This window comes from Lotus japonicus, chromosome 1 (assembly GCF_012489685.1).
Source record: "Lotus japonicus ecotype B-129 chromosome 1, LjGifu_v1.2".
NCBI lineage: Eukaryota > Viridiplantae > Streptophyta > Magnoliopsida > Fabales > Fabaceae > Lotus > Lotus japonicus.
This window is the reverse complement of record NC_080041.1, coordinates 17,960,160-17,976,720: the sequence shown is the minus strand read 5'-3', so window position 1 is coordinate 17,976,720 and position 16,561 is coordinate 17,960,160. Positions and strand designations below refer to the sequence as shown.

Below are 16,561 nucleotides of genomic sequence, written 5' to 3'. Positions count from 1 at the left end.
ATAAAGGACCGGTTATGATACAACTATCTTTGGCTAAAAAATCAGCTATTCTATTGGCTTCTCTATAAATCTACTTAACCCTCAAGCAGTTCATTTCCGCTAGTAGATAGTCAATATGATTCAGCTCGTTTAAGAGCTTCCAAGGCCTCTACTGGTTTGAAGTTACCCACCCCGCCGCTAGGGTGAAATCACTTTCGATAACCACGTCCCGTAAACAAGAATTGTTGACAGAATAAGAGAGCGTTCAAGATGACTTTAACTTCAGTCTCAACAACCCATCCGTGCCCTGAATTTAGGGAGAAATACCAAGGATAACCTTATTTGAGTTTCGAAGGACACCACCTATACCACTCTTGCCCCCTTATTTTCTGTAGATGAACCATCAACATTAAAAGTGGTTCATACACCAAGAGTTGTGATTTATCCACATCTTACTTTATTTTATTTTCTTACAATATCACATTTTATTATATCTGTTATTTTTCCCTTGAGTGTTTTTTTTAATAAGAAAATGAATATCATAAATAAGAGTACATGGGGTACTCCACCATGGTACAACAAAGAAACTGAAAGAGAAAATCAAAACCAACTAACAGCCAGCGCCTATTTTCACAGCTAATAAACCAGCAAAATACTAGCACTAATGGAACACTAGCTACTGGCACCTACTAAAGAGACTAATAAGATAAGGATTCTTTCACACTTTGCTGACTTGGTATTAGGATCCGTTCCAGGGTCGTGTACAGACATTTTGGGGCCTAAGGCGAAAATGTTAAAATGTCTTTTCTTTTGATAAGTATCTTGATTGAAATAATGACTACTGTTGTTGTCGGTATTTTCTATAGGTGATTGTACTATCACGTTTTCACCTATTAAACTTGCTTTTATATCATTTTAAACAAGTTTATTAAGAGCATCACGTTGATATTCAATTAGTTATTCAACTTTCCCTTTTTTTTCTTCAATTTTTTAAAATCAAATTCGTAATTTTTATTTGGCATTTTTTTTCTTATAAAGAATAGGAATAAAAATATGTAAATAAAATTATGAACAATATAACCTGAAATGCAAGGAATAAAATGGTGAGAAATTTTACAACAGTTTGATATCAAATATCTCCTCTGATTATCCATTTCAAGGTAAAAACAATGAAAAAACAAATTGGGAGAAGAAACAATGATTGAAGAGAAAACTTGTACAGTACTATAAATATATAATTCAAAAAAAAGTAGCCAACAATTATGAGTAAATACAAATTAACTTTTCAATTTTGGGACTATAAAAGTAACAAATATTTTATTTATTAGTTTTTTGGAAAATTTAAATTTGCTAATACAAAACACTACTACTAATAACTGATAAAGTTGCAGTACTTCTCACATTTCTCAATTCCCTTGTTACAATTTATATGGTATGTTTTTTCATTATTTAATTATCTCTGTCAAGACTTTGGTAGTATATACTATATATACCAATTTTTTTGGGGCCTTAAGTTGGTAGGGGGCCTTAGGCAATAGCCTTAATGACTTTGCCTACTCCACTGCCCTGATCCCTTCAAATTCGAGCCTTTTCCTCCTTCACATACTAGCATCTCATATTTACATAAGTTAGCAGCAAGACCAATTCTATACTAATCTACCAAACTTTACAGAAACTTTGGCTCATCAGGTAGACAATATAGACAAAATACAGAACCAGTCTATGATCATACCGCAACCGATAACAGGAAACCAGCAAAAGTATAGCAGACATCAGATATAGAGCAGACAGGGCAAGCTGCAGTCAGTCCTCACAATTTTTCCCTTGAGTGTGAAAATAAACAATCGAGACCAGTTAATACATTGTACCACTCACTAACACAAACTTTTATGGCAGATTTTACTCACAATTGTCGGTAGAATCTAAACAGCGTGAGAAATATAGGGTGTTTATTACATTTATACGTGTCTGTTTATTGGGATTGCAGACGTCACTTTCCATATCAGCGGTGTAATATATATGTTGTAGAGAGAAACCCTAGCGCAGCATAATCAAAACTCTTCTTCATCTATTCTTCTGCTCTCTGTGAGTCCAAATGCCGAAGAAAATGCGAAAGCAAAATCAGCTGAGGAAAACGCCGCCGATGGAAGATCGGATCAGCGCCTTACCGGACGAAATCCTCCGCTATATCCTCTCATTTCTGCCAACCAAATTGGCATTCACCACCAGTGTCCTCTCCAAGCGGTGGAACCCAATCTGCTACTCGCTCACCACCCTCCATTTCGACGACAAAGCCGAAGAAGATGTAGAGACCTACACCCGCTTCCGCCGCTTCGTCGACAATGTTCTCCTCTCCCCGCGCGTCCAGCACCACCCTATCGAGACGCTCTCCATCGTGTCTCACTCCGAGCTCTGCCATGACCTAAGCCGCCGGTTCAACATGGATGAGTGGATCGAAGCTGCAAAACGACGTGGCGTCAAGAATTTCCAGCTCTCGAGCTCGACAATACATATTCACTTGCGCTTGTTGCCCAGTATTTTCAGCTCCTTCAAAACCCTCGTGGTTCTGAAGCTGAGTGGGATAATCATTGAATATGGTACTGTTGGTCCTGTTGATTTTCCCTCACTCACAACCCTTCATTTGATTGGCGTTTTGTTTTGTCAAAGGGATGGTGTGATGAAAATTCTTAATGGGTGTCCCATTGTTGAGGACTTGTATGTTACAGCTCCGAGTTTTGAACTTGGCTACCCTACAGGGTTTAAACCCATGCCCCAGGTTGTGAAAGCACATATCAACGCTTTTAATGTTCCTTTCAATGCAATTCCTAATGTAGAGTCTCTACACATTGAGGAGGTATGTAAGAAAATTTGGATCTTTTTGAATTGCAGTTTAAAGTTATGATCAAAATTCTTACTTACTGTTGATAATTGAAGTACCAGATAAGTGGTAGGATTCCAAAATATTAGAAGTGGAAGGGATGGACTAGTTAAACCGTATGGTTTATTACATTGATGGTGGGTACAAAACTTAGATTCTTAGTTTTTATTTTTCGAATGCCAAATTTATATATATAGATAGAAAGCACCAGTGGTGCTATAGTCCCACAAAGGGGTAAATACAAACCAAACAGAAAAAAAAAGAAAAGAAAAAGAAACCCAGCACAAAGGGACCAACTAGATAGACACTCTACAGCCCCTGCACTAGAAAACGTACAGCAACCCCAATCTTTCCTATCTTTCCAGACTACCAATTTGAGCCCATCCCCAAGCAAAATTTTGGATTGGTAGACCATATGAGGAACAATTAAATCCTTTTCTTTTACATCTTAACCATTTCCAAGAGCGGAACTTGATTAAGTCCATCACCTTCTCCACACTAATTGATCCATCCTTGAAGATAATAGCATTTCTATGTAGCCAAATTGACCATAACCCAACAGCCCGAACCGTTAGCCAGCTCAGTTCAGCTCCCCTGGACAAACCGTGTCCAAATTGTAGAAGGTGTGCCTCTGATGCCCACACATACATGGTGAGGCACTAATGCCTATTTATAGGCTGGAGTCACCGCCTTGATTATGGTGGTTTATTGTATGATATAATTGGATCATTCTATAGTTAGAAACATCAAGATATAGTCTTTGTGCTTTCTACAATAGTGTAGATCTTAAAAGATAATTGTAGAAACTTGCATCAATTCTTAACACTTACTTCTTATACTCATACAATAACATTTTGCAGATTGAGCGTAGAGATAAAGACAATTATATCAATTCCTACTACAGACAAATGCCTGTGTTTCGAAACTTAATCAGCATTGAGCTAACCTTTCATCGCTTCCGTGGCTGGTTTGATGTAGTGGAAGTGCTCCCTTATTGTCCCAATCTTCAATCTCTTGCCATTGAAAAGGTTTCTAGTGGTTAATTTATTTATGGATATATCGTTTTTGTTTGTGCTCTTCTCGGTTTATCTTTTCATAAATCTTGATTATTATTTGTCTATGTTTAACAGGGTAAGTATAGGACAATTATTGAAGCGAATTTGGAACATACCATAGAACCTGCTGTTGTTCCAGAATGTGTTTCATTGCACCTTAGAACATGTTCTGTTAGAAACTATCCAGTTAAAAGCATGTATGAAGATTTTGATTTGGCAGCATATATCCTACAAAATGCGAGGGTTTTACAAGTGCTGACTATTCACATTGACCCTCATCACTCAACGAAATCTGAGAAGGACCAACTTTTCAAATATTTATCCAGGTGCCCGAAGATCTCTCAAACATGTGAAATTGAGTGCTACTAGGTTCTAAATATCTGTTGTTTCCAATAATTTCTTCTACCTATGAATGCAATCCTATTGTTGGATTTGATAGGACATGGTCTTTTCTCGTTATGAACATAACATGTATTACTTTTTTTCCTATAAACTTGTATTTGGTCAATTATGTGGAATTATAACCTGATCTTATATGCTTTTCAATGTATGATTTGACTATTTAAGTAATTTTTTAATTTTGTCGGTGTTTACTTTTTTGTTGTGGTTTTTCAAATATTATTTTTGCATCAAGTAAATTCTGACGAGTTTATACTGATCGAGTTTAGGGGAACTCTACTGGTTTATATTTAATTCTCGACAACGTGGTTGGTATATAATACAACCCCATCTTCTGGTTACTGATTTGCTAATTATATCTTAACGTAATCTCTCGCTTGATACACCGTATTAAGCATGATAGTATAAGCTTATACAATATATTATGGGCTTATCAATTGTTTGGTGCTCATATTGTATTGTATAAGCTTATACATCAACCTCCTCTTATACATCAAAATGATGGATTATTTAATCCACCCTATAGATGATGGACAAGGCATGATAAAAGTGCAATGTATAAACTACTTCAATATATTTAATCAACCGTCGCCACAATCACCCTCCACCACCACCACCATCACTACTGCCACCACCGTCACTGTCGCCACCACCGTCGCCGCCACCACCACCATCGTCGCCACCAATGTCGCTACCACCACAACCACCCTCCACCTCCACCACTACCGCCGCCACCACCGTCGCCGCCACCACAACCACCCTCCACCACCACCATTGCCGCTACCACCACCGTCGTCGCCACCACCACCACCATGCTCTAGTCATCGTTATCGCTACTACCACCATCCTCCACCATCACCGCTGCCACTACTGCCACCTCTACCACCATCGTTGTCGCCACCACCACCATTGTCGCCGCCGCCACCACCATGCTCCACCACTGCCACCATCATGCTCCACTACTACCACCATCGTTGATACCTTCATACCACCATTGCCGCCGCCCACACCCTCCACCACGACCGCCACTAACATCACAATCGACCACCATCGTCACTGCCACTGCCGCTGCCACTACCACCATCATCACCTTCCAATACCACCACTACCACACCACGAGTGTTGCCACCAAACTATACAGGTATGACCAAACGTTATATAGTATTAAAATTTTATCACGCCTTATCCTATCAGGTCTAATACAATCAGGCCTTATACTATCAGGCCTTATACTATACAGCATACCAAACGAGCTTTAAATCTTCACATATCTCTATCTAGTAAGGACCATATGTGAGATAAGGGACCTTAATGCAAAGTTTCCCAACAAATAGCACCCTTCATCAAAAGATTTGAAAACGTCTTCCCCTATCTTCTTTCTTGCACTCGACCTATACCGTAGTCCCCTTGGGTGACCGCCGCGCAGCCCCTGTGCGCGACGGCAACCCTGAAGGTATGAAAAACGGTAGAAAGGGGGGGTTTGAATAACGTTTTCAAGATAAAGCTTCCACCTTAAAGATTTTGAAAAATCTTTCGAAACCTTAAGTGCTAAAGATAAGAGATAGAAAAGCACACAAGGATTTTATTCTGGTTCACTTGATAAATCACTCAAGCTAATCCAGTCCACCCGTTAAGGTGATTTCTTCCTTCTTAGAATGAAGGCAATCCACTAATCAGGTAAGAGTTACAACTGCACTTGAAACCTACAAGTGACTAACAATTACACTGACTTAGCTCACACTAAGATTCACTCTCTTAGTCTTCTCTAGGATCCGATCAACCTTGATCTCCTAAAGGAACTAAACAAACTGTTTAACAAAGAATGTTTACAAGAGATTTGCTTCTGAAAAGCTAATAGTAAACACAATGAATTTCTGATGAAAGAATGCTTGAAGGTTTTGAATATGGCTTATGCTTGTGTGAATTCTTCCAACCGCATCTTTCAATCTTCAGTCTCTATTTATACTCCAAGGATTAGGGTTTGAACGCTGCATGGAAATGCTACCGTTGGAGGGCAGTTCTGGAAATTCCAGCTTCTGCTGTGTCTGAGACTGTTAGGTAGGTCGTCAGGATAGTACTGTTGCTTTCGTACTTTGAAAGTGACTTGACCTTTAGACCTAGGAGACTTCTGATCAGGGGAATGCTTCATGTTGGAACTTGTGAAGCCGGTTGATCAGAGTCAGAGGGAAAGCACAGATCCTCTGACCGTTGTATCTTCTGATTCTGAACTCAGAGGGAAGTACATGGTCTTCAGAGTTTCTTGCTTCTGGACATCAGAGTTTCCACTATCCAGCTTCTGGATCTTCAGAGTCTTCTACACCATCAGAACATCTGAGCCTTCAGTGTTTCTTGGTTGTCAGAATTTCTGAATCTTCAGAGCTTCTAGTGACTGAGTCCACATCAGAGTTTGTGTAGCTTCAGAACTTCTGAAGCTTTTCCACTGTTCATATTGAACATGGTCAATGCGAAAGCGTTGCTTGGGTCACTCTTTATGCACAGTGCTTCTGATTTGTGTGAGACTGAATCAAGGTTAGAGACTGAAAATAGCACACTCAGAAAAACACGTTAGAGTACCACAATTGTTCATATCAAAAGGTTAACTTGTAATCATCAAAACATAGAGTTGTACTACTAGATCAAAACTTGATCTTACAATCTCCCCCTTTTTGATGATGACAAAACTAAGGTTTTTGATGAACAATTCTTAAACATTAAACTGAATTCACTCAGAGTTTAGAGATATAGAATAAGACTTATCCTGATGTGAATAGTTTATCTTGCTCATTCTGAATTCAAGTCACAGCTTGATTCTGAGCTTAGCTCCCCCTGAATCTAATACTTGATGAAAACGTTAGAAAAGTCTAGATTCTGAGCTAAATAAAATAAGAGTTCAGAGTGAAAAACTTATGACATAGATGAAATAGAGTAATCAGAGCGCATAAGATATCAGAGTCAACGGACAAGGTATCAGAGTGTTGGGTATCAGAGTCAAACTAAAGTCACTTCAGAAGAAGTGAGATGTATTCCTTGTATTTGCCCAGTGACACATCTATGGTCATAAAGGTGGAACTCTTAAATTCTCCAAAAGAAAAATAAATCACACTAACACATTTTACACATCAAAAACTGGGTTGTACTCCCCCCTTTTTGTCATAAGCAAAAAGCTTGGGGTGTGAAAAACTTAGCTTGAAGTACAAGGTACTCCCCCTCAGAGAAGGTCTAAGTTTTAAGAAAATTAAAACGATGCAGGAATCAGAGTTAGGCGAAATAAATAGAAGAGTTAATGCACAAGAAGAACGTTTACCACCGGCCAAGGAAGTAAAGACAAGATCAGTTACCAAGAACTTAACCTCGAGAAACTGTAGGGACATTAACTTTCAGAGAGAAAGTGAAGCCTATATAAAGCGATGGAGAAAGGGGTAAGCTTCACAACTCGATCAATTTCATAAACAGAAATGGCTTCATACATGGTTGCACTAGAAGAGCTCAGAAGGAAGGCCTTTGAGGAGGACTTGTTCCTTAACATAAGGCATCCAAAGGGTACAAAAACCATATCAGAGCTGACAAGGACACTACTAGAAGAGGACCTGCGTCCAGAGTTGAAGAGTGACTTAGAAGAATTCCTTGCCTTCGTGGAGGAAGTTCACGAACTCAGCCAGCTTGAACTGAAGCTGCTGGAAGAAAAGGAAGGCATAGAGAAGAAGCTCAAGACAACATAAGAGATTCTGGAGAGGAATGAGCAGATCGTCAATCTCAACAACATCCAGTATTCACTGGATCGGCTGGAGAAAGAGAGGTCAGAGCAGCGCCAAGAGTGCAGAAGAATGAGGAAGGATCCTCCATTCTAGACTTTAGGAAAAAAGAAATGTATGATGTAAACATAGTGATTATGAAATAAAAAAAATTTTGCAAACACAATGTGACAAATATATATATATATATATGCAAGGTTAAACAGTAACCAACAAAGCAAAATAAGTAAAGTAACAGAAGGAAAATAGTAAAGAGAATAAAATAAAACAAGGTTAAGAAGGAAAAACGAAGAGATCCTAAGACTAGGGTTTATCAGATCGACGCAAAAGTTCCATCATCATTTGCTTCATGTCTATAAGCATAGACTCATGAGTGTCGAGACGCTGTTCCATGATGTCGAGTCTGGACGAGCTTGACTGAGTAGAACTGGAAGAAACATTCTGAGCAGCTTGATGAGCTGGAATGGAAGCAGAAGCAGCAGGAGTAAACACTACTGATGCAAGTTCTTGGCATCTAAGGGCTTCAGCCTCAGCTTCAAGTCGCTCTGCCTCTAATCTGGCTTGTTTAGCTTGAGCTGCGGCTTGACGTGCAGCTTCTTCGGCTTGTTCTTTCTTTCGTCTGGCCTCTTCAATAGCTGCAAGAAGCTTATGTCTTTGTTCTTGTTCATGAAGAGCCACTGTTCTTGCAAACCTTTGCTTTGCAGCCTGGATCCTCTGATCCCTTTCAGCAATGAGAAGACTCATCATAGCAGGAACCTGAGCAACTAACCAAGTACTCAGATTATCCCATTCCTCAGCAACAGAGTCAGGACTCTCACTCAGATCAGTATGCCCTTTGACGTTGCGAATCATCAGTGAGGCTTCATAATTAAACACACTGATGCACTCAGACAGGGAGGTTGGTCTGAGGTGAGTGTAGGGAATAATGGATAGGTTGGTTTCAGGAGAGGTTGGATGGTTGCTGCTGTTTGCCTCAGAAACACCATGAGGAGAACCAATGTTAAACAGTTGAGTATTTGGTTCAGAGGTTCCAAGTTGAGGTTCAGAGGTTGCAACCAGAGGATGTGGTGACCTAACCGAGGAGTGGTTAGACACAGATTGTTCTGGTTCTGGTTGAACTGGCTCTTGGTGCACAGGGTCAGGTTGAGCCTGCTGAGCCAAAGGATCTGCCTCATGTAAGGGATTGGCCAAGATAGGTTCATCTGGGTCAACTAGACGTTCAGGTCTAGGGCCAGGATATCTCCTAGGGCTTGGACAAGTGAGGTAATATTCTTCTAAGGTAGACACCTTTTCTTTTCTAACTTCCATAAATTTACGAACGGATTCAGAGTTGTTGGAAGGTGAGGAATCAGCAACATTGGTGGGAAATGATACAGGTGTATAGGCTGTGGAGGAGTCTGTATCAGTGGTTCTGGCAACCAGACGTTCTGATGCTCTGGGGACAGAGTGATCAGAAGTTCTGGGTTCAGGTTCTGTTTGGTTGGGCTCTGGTTGTTCAGGAATGATGGGTTCATAAAGTAATGGGTTATATTGAATGGTGATGGGTGAGGTTTGATCAGAGGGTTCGGTAGGTTGGTTTTGAAGCATATTCCAAAGAGGTGCTTCATTTGGTGAAGGTTGGAAAAATGAGGACCTTGGGGAATGGGGTGGTGAAATGGTTTGTGTGGCTGGTTGGGACTCTGGGATAGGAGTGAGTGGGTTGGAAGATCGTTTGAGCATGGCAGAGATAGGGAGTGCATCAAATGTATCTAAATCATCATCAGGAGCAATAGCAGACTTACTTGATGATCGTGCTGAAGACCGAGTCACTCTGACAGGAGTCTCAATCCTTTTGATCACTTGAGCAGCAGGTTCCACACTTGTAGGCTTCACCACAAGTCTTACTTGTTTCTTCTTCTTCTTGGGAAGAGAAGGACCATCTTTATTAGGACCAACATTACCATCACCACCAGCATCAGGCTTGATGGTTTCATCATATTTCCTCTTTGGCTGGTCAGCCTTCTTCTTCTTCTTCTGAGAGCCATCAGATTCGTTAGAGGATTCTGCTAAGACCATCTTCCTCTGAACTTTCCTCTTGGTAGGAGAGGGAAACTCTTGAGCTGGTGGCAGTCTTCTGAAGAATTCATCGAGATCAATTTCAAAGCCTTGAGCCCTTAGGTCTTCAACATAGCACCTAATAGCTTCATGATTGTCTGCCTGTGTCCACAGAGGGTAGTCATTCAGAGGCACCCTTCTCTTTCTGATTTCAGAAGATGTGTCTTCATGAGCAGGGGCGATTTTCTTCTGGACCAAGCCCATCTTCTTCAGAGAATTGGCAGTGAAGACATCACTGACAATGGTGGTTAGATCCTCTATGCATCCAGCATTGACCAGATCTTGCACCAGGTTGCTCTCAATGAAGAGATCTGATAGCAACCTCCCAAAAGGGATATACTTGATTGCTGATTTGATGGAGGCAGTAGTTCTGGACTTCTTGATACACTCCTTCAAGTAAGAGAACAGGAAGTAGGGAAGGCAGATCTTCTGCTTGTCTTGGATGAAGAACAGCATCGCCTTCTGGCTGAAATTGATGTAATCTGGGGAACTGCCCTTAGGCCTCTGGTTGATACAGTGCAGCAAAATCTTGTGCCAGATTCTGAGCTTGGGATGAAGATCCACTACCTTGTAGTCAGTCTTGCCCGGTTTGTATGTGGTGTACAGGGCCTTGTTGGTCTCATCCTTCGTTTTGGGTTTCAGCTTTGATTCAGTGAGTTGGAATCGATACCCATGTGCAGTCTCTGCACCCAGTAGGTTCACAAATGACTTCTCTGTAATTATGATCCTCCTTCCAAGAATGTAGGATACCACCTGAGTGTCATCGCAGTCAGCGTGTTTCCAGAATACCTTGATTAATTTGTCGTACACCGGTCCTCGAAGCCTGTTGAAGTAATTTTCCCAGCCTTGAACACGGACTTCAGGACGAAGATCATACCCATTTGCAGCAAGATTGTCGAGGTCGAATCTCCATTCTGCCAGTACTTGAAGTTCTTCAGGAGCATACACACAATGAACGACACAGCCCCGTTCTGCAATCGGAATGACTTGCTCTTGAGCTTGACCTTGACTAGGAGCTTCAGGACCCATTTGGCCTGTAGCTTGACCTATTACCATGTGAGGAAAACTTGTGGCTTCAGCGGCTTCATTTCTGGTTTGTCTCACCATTTTGAGCGGTTGAAGGTTTTGGGTAGAAGATGAAGGTTGAAGATGAATAGAGAGCGAGAGAGAGATCGTGGGAAAGCGGTTTTGAAAAACTGAAGAGAGAGAATGTAAAATCTTAAGTGTAGGAGAACGTGTGTGTATAGTGGTTTTTTTTTAAAAGTAACCGTTGTTGATCAAAAAGCAGGTTAAAATCAATGGTTAAAAATTAAAGACATCATAGTGACAGTAAATACACATATCACACGCAGGAGAGAAGCACATCTACACACATCATGACAGACTGTCACACGGGCACAAGGAACTATGCATCAGAGATACTGACACACGTGTTACTGTCTCAGCTTCAGAGTCAGCACCAATGGGTACATAAACTCTGATTGAGTTACCTTCTGGACTAGACATCTTCTGATCAAGAAGTATCATAGTCAGAGGTTCTGATCCATCTTCATGCTGGACAAAAGTCCATATTCAGATTTTTCAGAATAAAATTAAATCTATCCTCTGCTAAGGGCTTTGTAAAGATATCTGCCCATTGATGGTCAGTATCAACAAACTTCAGAAGAAGTACGCCCTTTTGTACATAATCTCTAATAAAGTGATACTTTACCTCAATGTGCTTTGCCCGTGAATGTAGGATAGGATTCTTACTCAATGATATTGCAGCAGTGTTATCAGAATAGATTGGGATATTGCTCTCAAGGATCTGATAGTCCTCCAGCTGATGTTTCATCCAGAGCATCTGAGTGCTGCATATTGCTGCTGAGATATATTCTGCCTCTGCAGTGGATAGTGCAATGGTTGATTGCCTCTTGCTTGCCCATGAGACTAGATTACTTCCCAGAAATTGACAATTCCCAGAAGTACTTTTTCTCTCTGTTCTATCTCCAGCATAATCAGCATCACAGTAACCTGAAAGCTTATACTCTGATGTTTTCTTATACATCAAGCCAAGGTTAGTGGTGCCTTTCATATACCTTAGGATCCTCTTAACAGCAGTTAAGTGGGTTTCCCTTGGATCTGATTGGAAACGAGCACATAAGTGAACACTAAATAATATATCTGGCCTAGATGCAGTTAAATATAGAAGAGATCCTATCATACCACGATAAAGCTTCTGACAAACTTTACCACTTGCATCTTCTTTCTCCAGAATGCATGTAGGATACATTGGAGTCTTGGCCACTGTAGATTCCAGCAAATTGAACTTCTTCAGAAGTTCTTTAGTGTACTTGCTCTGATGGATATATGTTCCTTCTGGTGTTTGATCAACTTGTATACACAGAAAGTACTTTAGTTCTCCCATCATACTCATCTCAAATTCAGCCTGCATCATCTCAGAAAATTCTTTGCATAGAGATTGATTAGCAGAACCAAATATAATATCATCAACATAGATTTGCACAATTAAGATATCATCTTTATAAGTTTTGCAAAAGAGAGTTGTATCTACTTTACCCCTTACAAACTCATTCTCCAGGAGGAATGAGCTGAGTCTCTCATACCATGCTCTGGGAGCTTGCTTCAGACCATAGAGTGATTTCTTCAGTTTGAACACATGGTCTGGATTCTTCTCATCTTCAAAACCTGGGGGTTGATGAACGTAGACTTCCTCTGATATATAACCGTTTAGGAAGGCACTCTTCACATCCATCTGATGAAGAACTATGTTGTGATTCACTGAGAAGGAGATCAACAGTCTGATTGCTTCTAGTCTTGCTACTGGAGCAAACGTTTCTGTGTAGTCTATTCCTTCCTGCTGGCTGTAGCCTTGTGCAACTAGCCTTGCCTTGTTTCTGACTACATCTCCTTTCTCATTCAGTTTGTTTCTGAACACCCATTTCGTTCCAATTACATGGACACTTTCAGGCTTCTTCTCTAAGCTCCAAACATCGTTCTTGGAGAATTGATTCAATTCTTCTTCCATGGCCAGAATCCAATCCTTGTCCTGAAGAGCTTCAACTATGGACTTGGGTTCAATTAAGGACACCAATCCTTTCAGACTGAGCAGAGTCTCTTCAGAGGGTCTGAAGGCTGATCTGGTTCTGACTGGTTCATCTTTGTTGCCCAGAATCAATTCCTTAGGGTGAGCTGCAGTGATTCTGCTCTTCTTCAGAGCTTGTGAATCAGAGGGACCAGCTTCTTCTTTTGGTTCATCTTCCTCTGGCTCAGCTTCCTCTGGAGCTTTGCCTTTGTCAGAAACATTTATACTTAAATCTGCAAATTTCTCAACTAGCTTTGACTGGTCAGAGTCAAGCTTATCGTCAAATCTAACATGGATAGACTCTTCAATAGTCTTAGCATCAGTATTATAAAATCTAAAACCTTTAGATCTCTCAGAGTAACCAAGTAATAGACATTTAGAAGACTTAGCATCAAATTTATGCAATCTATCCTTAGTATTAAGAACATAACAATCACACCCAAAAGGATGAAAGTAAGAAATGTTGGGTTTTATGTTCTTCCACAATTCATAGGGAGTCTTATTCAGAATTGGTCTCATAGAGATTCTGTTCTGAATGTAACATGCTGTATTTACTGCCTCTGCCCAAAAGTGCTTAGCCATGCCAGTTTCTTGGAGCATGGTTCTAGCCATCTCCTGAAGAGTTCTGTTCTTCCTCTCAACAACACCATTTTGTTGAGGAGTTCTGGGACAAGAGAAATCATGTGCAATTCCATAGGAATCAAACAGACTCTCAAACTTGTCATTCTCAAACTCTCCACCATGGTCACTTCTGACATGCATAATCCTACAAGCCTTCTCGTTTTGCACTTGGGCAATGAAGGTAGAGAACACAGCATGAGACTCATCCTTGCGGGTTAGAAACTTTACCCATGTCCAGCGGCTATAGTCATCAACGATAACCATCCCATATCTATTGCCACCTATAGACTCAGTTTTCACTGGTCCAAAAAGGTCGATATGCAGAAGTTCCAACGGCCTTGAGGTTGAGACAACATTCTTTGCCTTGAAAGGGACTTTTGTGAATTTGCCTTTCTGACATGCTTCACAGAGAGCGTCTGAAGCGAACTTCAGATTGGGTAAGCCCCTGACAAGGTTTAGCTTGCTCAGCTGAGAAATCTTTCTCATACTGGCATGCCCTAACCGTCTATGCCATACCCATTGCTCTTCATTAACAGACAGAAGACACTTCACATTCTGAGCCTCCAACTCAGATAATCTGATCTTATAAATGTTGTTCTTCCTCTTGCTGTTAAACAGAACAGAGCCATCGATCTGACTTACAGCCCGACAAGACTTTTGATTGAAGATAACATCATAACCCTTGTCAGCTAATTGACTTATAGACAATAAGTTATGAGTTAAGCCGTCTACCAATAACACATTATCAATGCATGGACTACTATCTACACAAATAGTACCAGTACCAACAATTTTACCCTTTTCATTTCCTCCAAATCCAACTTCGCCTCCAGGCTTAAGTTTTAGCTCTTGGAACATACGCCTTTCTCCCGTCATGTGACGCGAGCATCCACTATCCAGATACCATGACTGGTGTTTCAGTGGAGCTATCAAGGATATCTGCAACATAGATAATCTTGTCCTTAGGTACCCACTTTTTGGGTCCTTTTTTGTTAGTTACCCCAGAGGTTCTGATCACCTTGGGTTTCTCAACATGATAGTGTAAAGGAATTTTTGCATGATATTGAGACATGGAGAAAGATCCCTTTTTAAGAGGGGTTTTAGCAACTTTAGCAGGTAAAGGATCAGGCAATATGGTACCAGAGGGAACAAAGCATTCATACAAAGATTTAGCTTTAAACACAGAGGGCTCATTTCTCATTGGTTTAGAATAGCCAATGCCATGCATTCCATTTCTGCTTACGCCATAGATCATTGAAGCCATTAAGCTTCTATCTACGCTCTTAGCCATGAATCTTTGAAAAGACTTTTCATACTTAGATTCATTTCTACAATCAGAGGCATCACAAGTAACTATTTCTTCTAACTTAGCAATCTGGTTCTTAAGCACAGAGTTAGAATTGATCAAAGCATGATTATCATTTTTCAAATCAGAAATAATTTTCTCATGTTCAGAAGGAGTCTTAGAAACAGCAGATAAGTTCTTTTTCAACTTCTTATGCTTAGACAATAAAGAATTATACTTATCCATGATATCAGACAAAGCATGTTTCAGTTCAGAGGTAGAGAAAGAAGCGAATACCTCATTTTCATCGTCTGAGTTGGGATCTCCTTCTGATTCTGAGTCAGAGTCAACAGCTTCTTTTGACTCTGCTCCTTTGTCTTTGACAATAGCCATGAGTCCTTGGACTTCACCATCAGAGTCAACATCCTCAGACTCTGATTCATCAAATGTCACCATCAGACTCTTCTTTGTCTTGAAGTGCTTCTTTGGCTTCTTGTCCTTCTTCAACTTTGGACAGTCACTTTTGTAGTGCCCTGATTATTTGCCCTCAAAGCATGTGACTTCCTTAATTGATGACTTCTTCTGGCCTGATGATTCAGACTTTCCTTTTGCCTTTCCAGAGCCTTTGTACTTGCTCTGCCTGTGCTTCCAGATGCGGTTGAGTCTCTTGGAGATCAGAGTCAGCTCATCTTCATCAGAATCTTCTGATGCTTCTTCAGATTCTTCTGCTTCAGCTTGGAGAGCCTTTGACTTCTCAGTCTTAGCCTTCTCAGATTTGGATTTCAAGGCTATGGACTTTTTCCTCAGATCTTGCATCTCAGAGCGCTTCAGCTCATGGCATTTCAAAATGCTGATGAGTTCTTCTAAACTCATATTCTCGACATCTCTCGTGAGCTCTATTGAAGTCACTAAAGGCATCCAGCTTTCAGGAAGACTCCTGAGAACCCTTATGACATGATCTTTTGTTGTGTAGCTCTTGTTGAGAGGTCTTATGCCAGCTACAAGCAACTGAAATCTGGAGAACATTTCTTCAATGGACTCATTTGGCTCCATGATGAAGGATTCATATTTTTGGATCAAAGACAATGCCTTTGATTCTTTGACTTTCTTGTTTCCTTCATGAGACATCTTCAGAGATTCAAAAATGCCTTTTGCAAACTCACGATCTGTAATCTTCTGGTACTCCTCATAAGAAATAGCACTTAGAAGAATTGCTCTTGCTTTGTGATGTTGCGAGTACAGCTTCTTTTGATCTGCAGTCATCTCTGACCTTGGGATCTTCTTGCCATCTGCATCAACTGGACGCTCGTAGCCATCCACAATAATATCCCAGAGATCTGCATCGAAACCCAGAAAGAAACTTTCCAGTCTATCTTTCCAATATTCGAACCTTTGACCGTCGAACATGGGAGG

General features: G+C 40.6%; 1 protein-coding gene across 1 annotated transcript; it reads left to right on the top strand.

Moving 5' to 3' along the window:
* The first annotated feature begins 2,074 nt into the window (after window positions 1–2,074).
* Window positions 2,075–4,281, top strand: LOC130728824 (FBD-associated F-box protein At4g10400-like). Its single transcript, XM_057580408.1, has 3 exons — window positions 2,075–2,833; window positions 3,718–3,885; window positions 3,988–4,281. The coding sequence occupies exons 1-3, from the start codon at window positions 2,075–2,077 to the stop codon at window positions 4,279–4,281; spliced, it is 1,221 nt and encodes a 406-aa protein (XP_057436391.1).
* The last annotated feature ends 12,280 nt before the right edge of the window (window positions 4,282–16,561 follow it).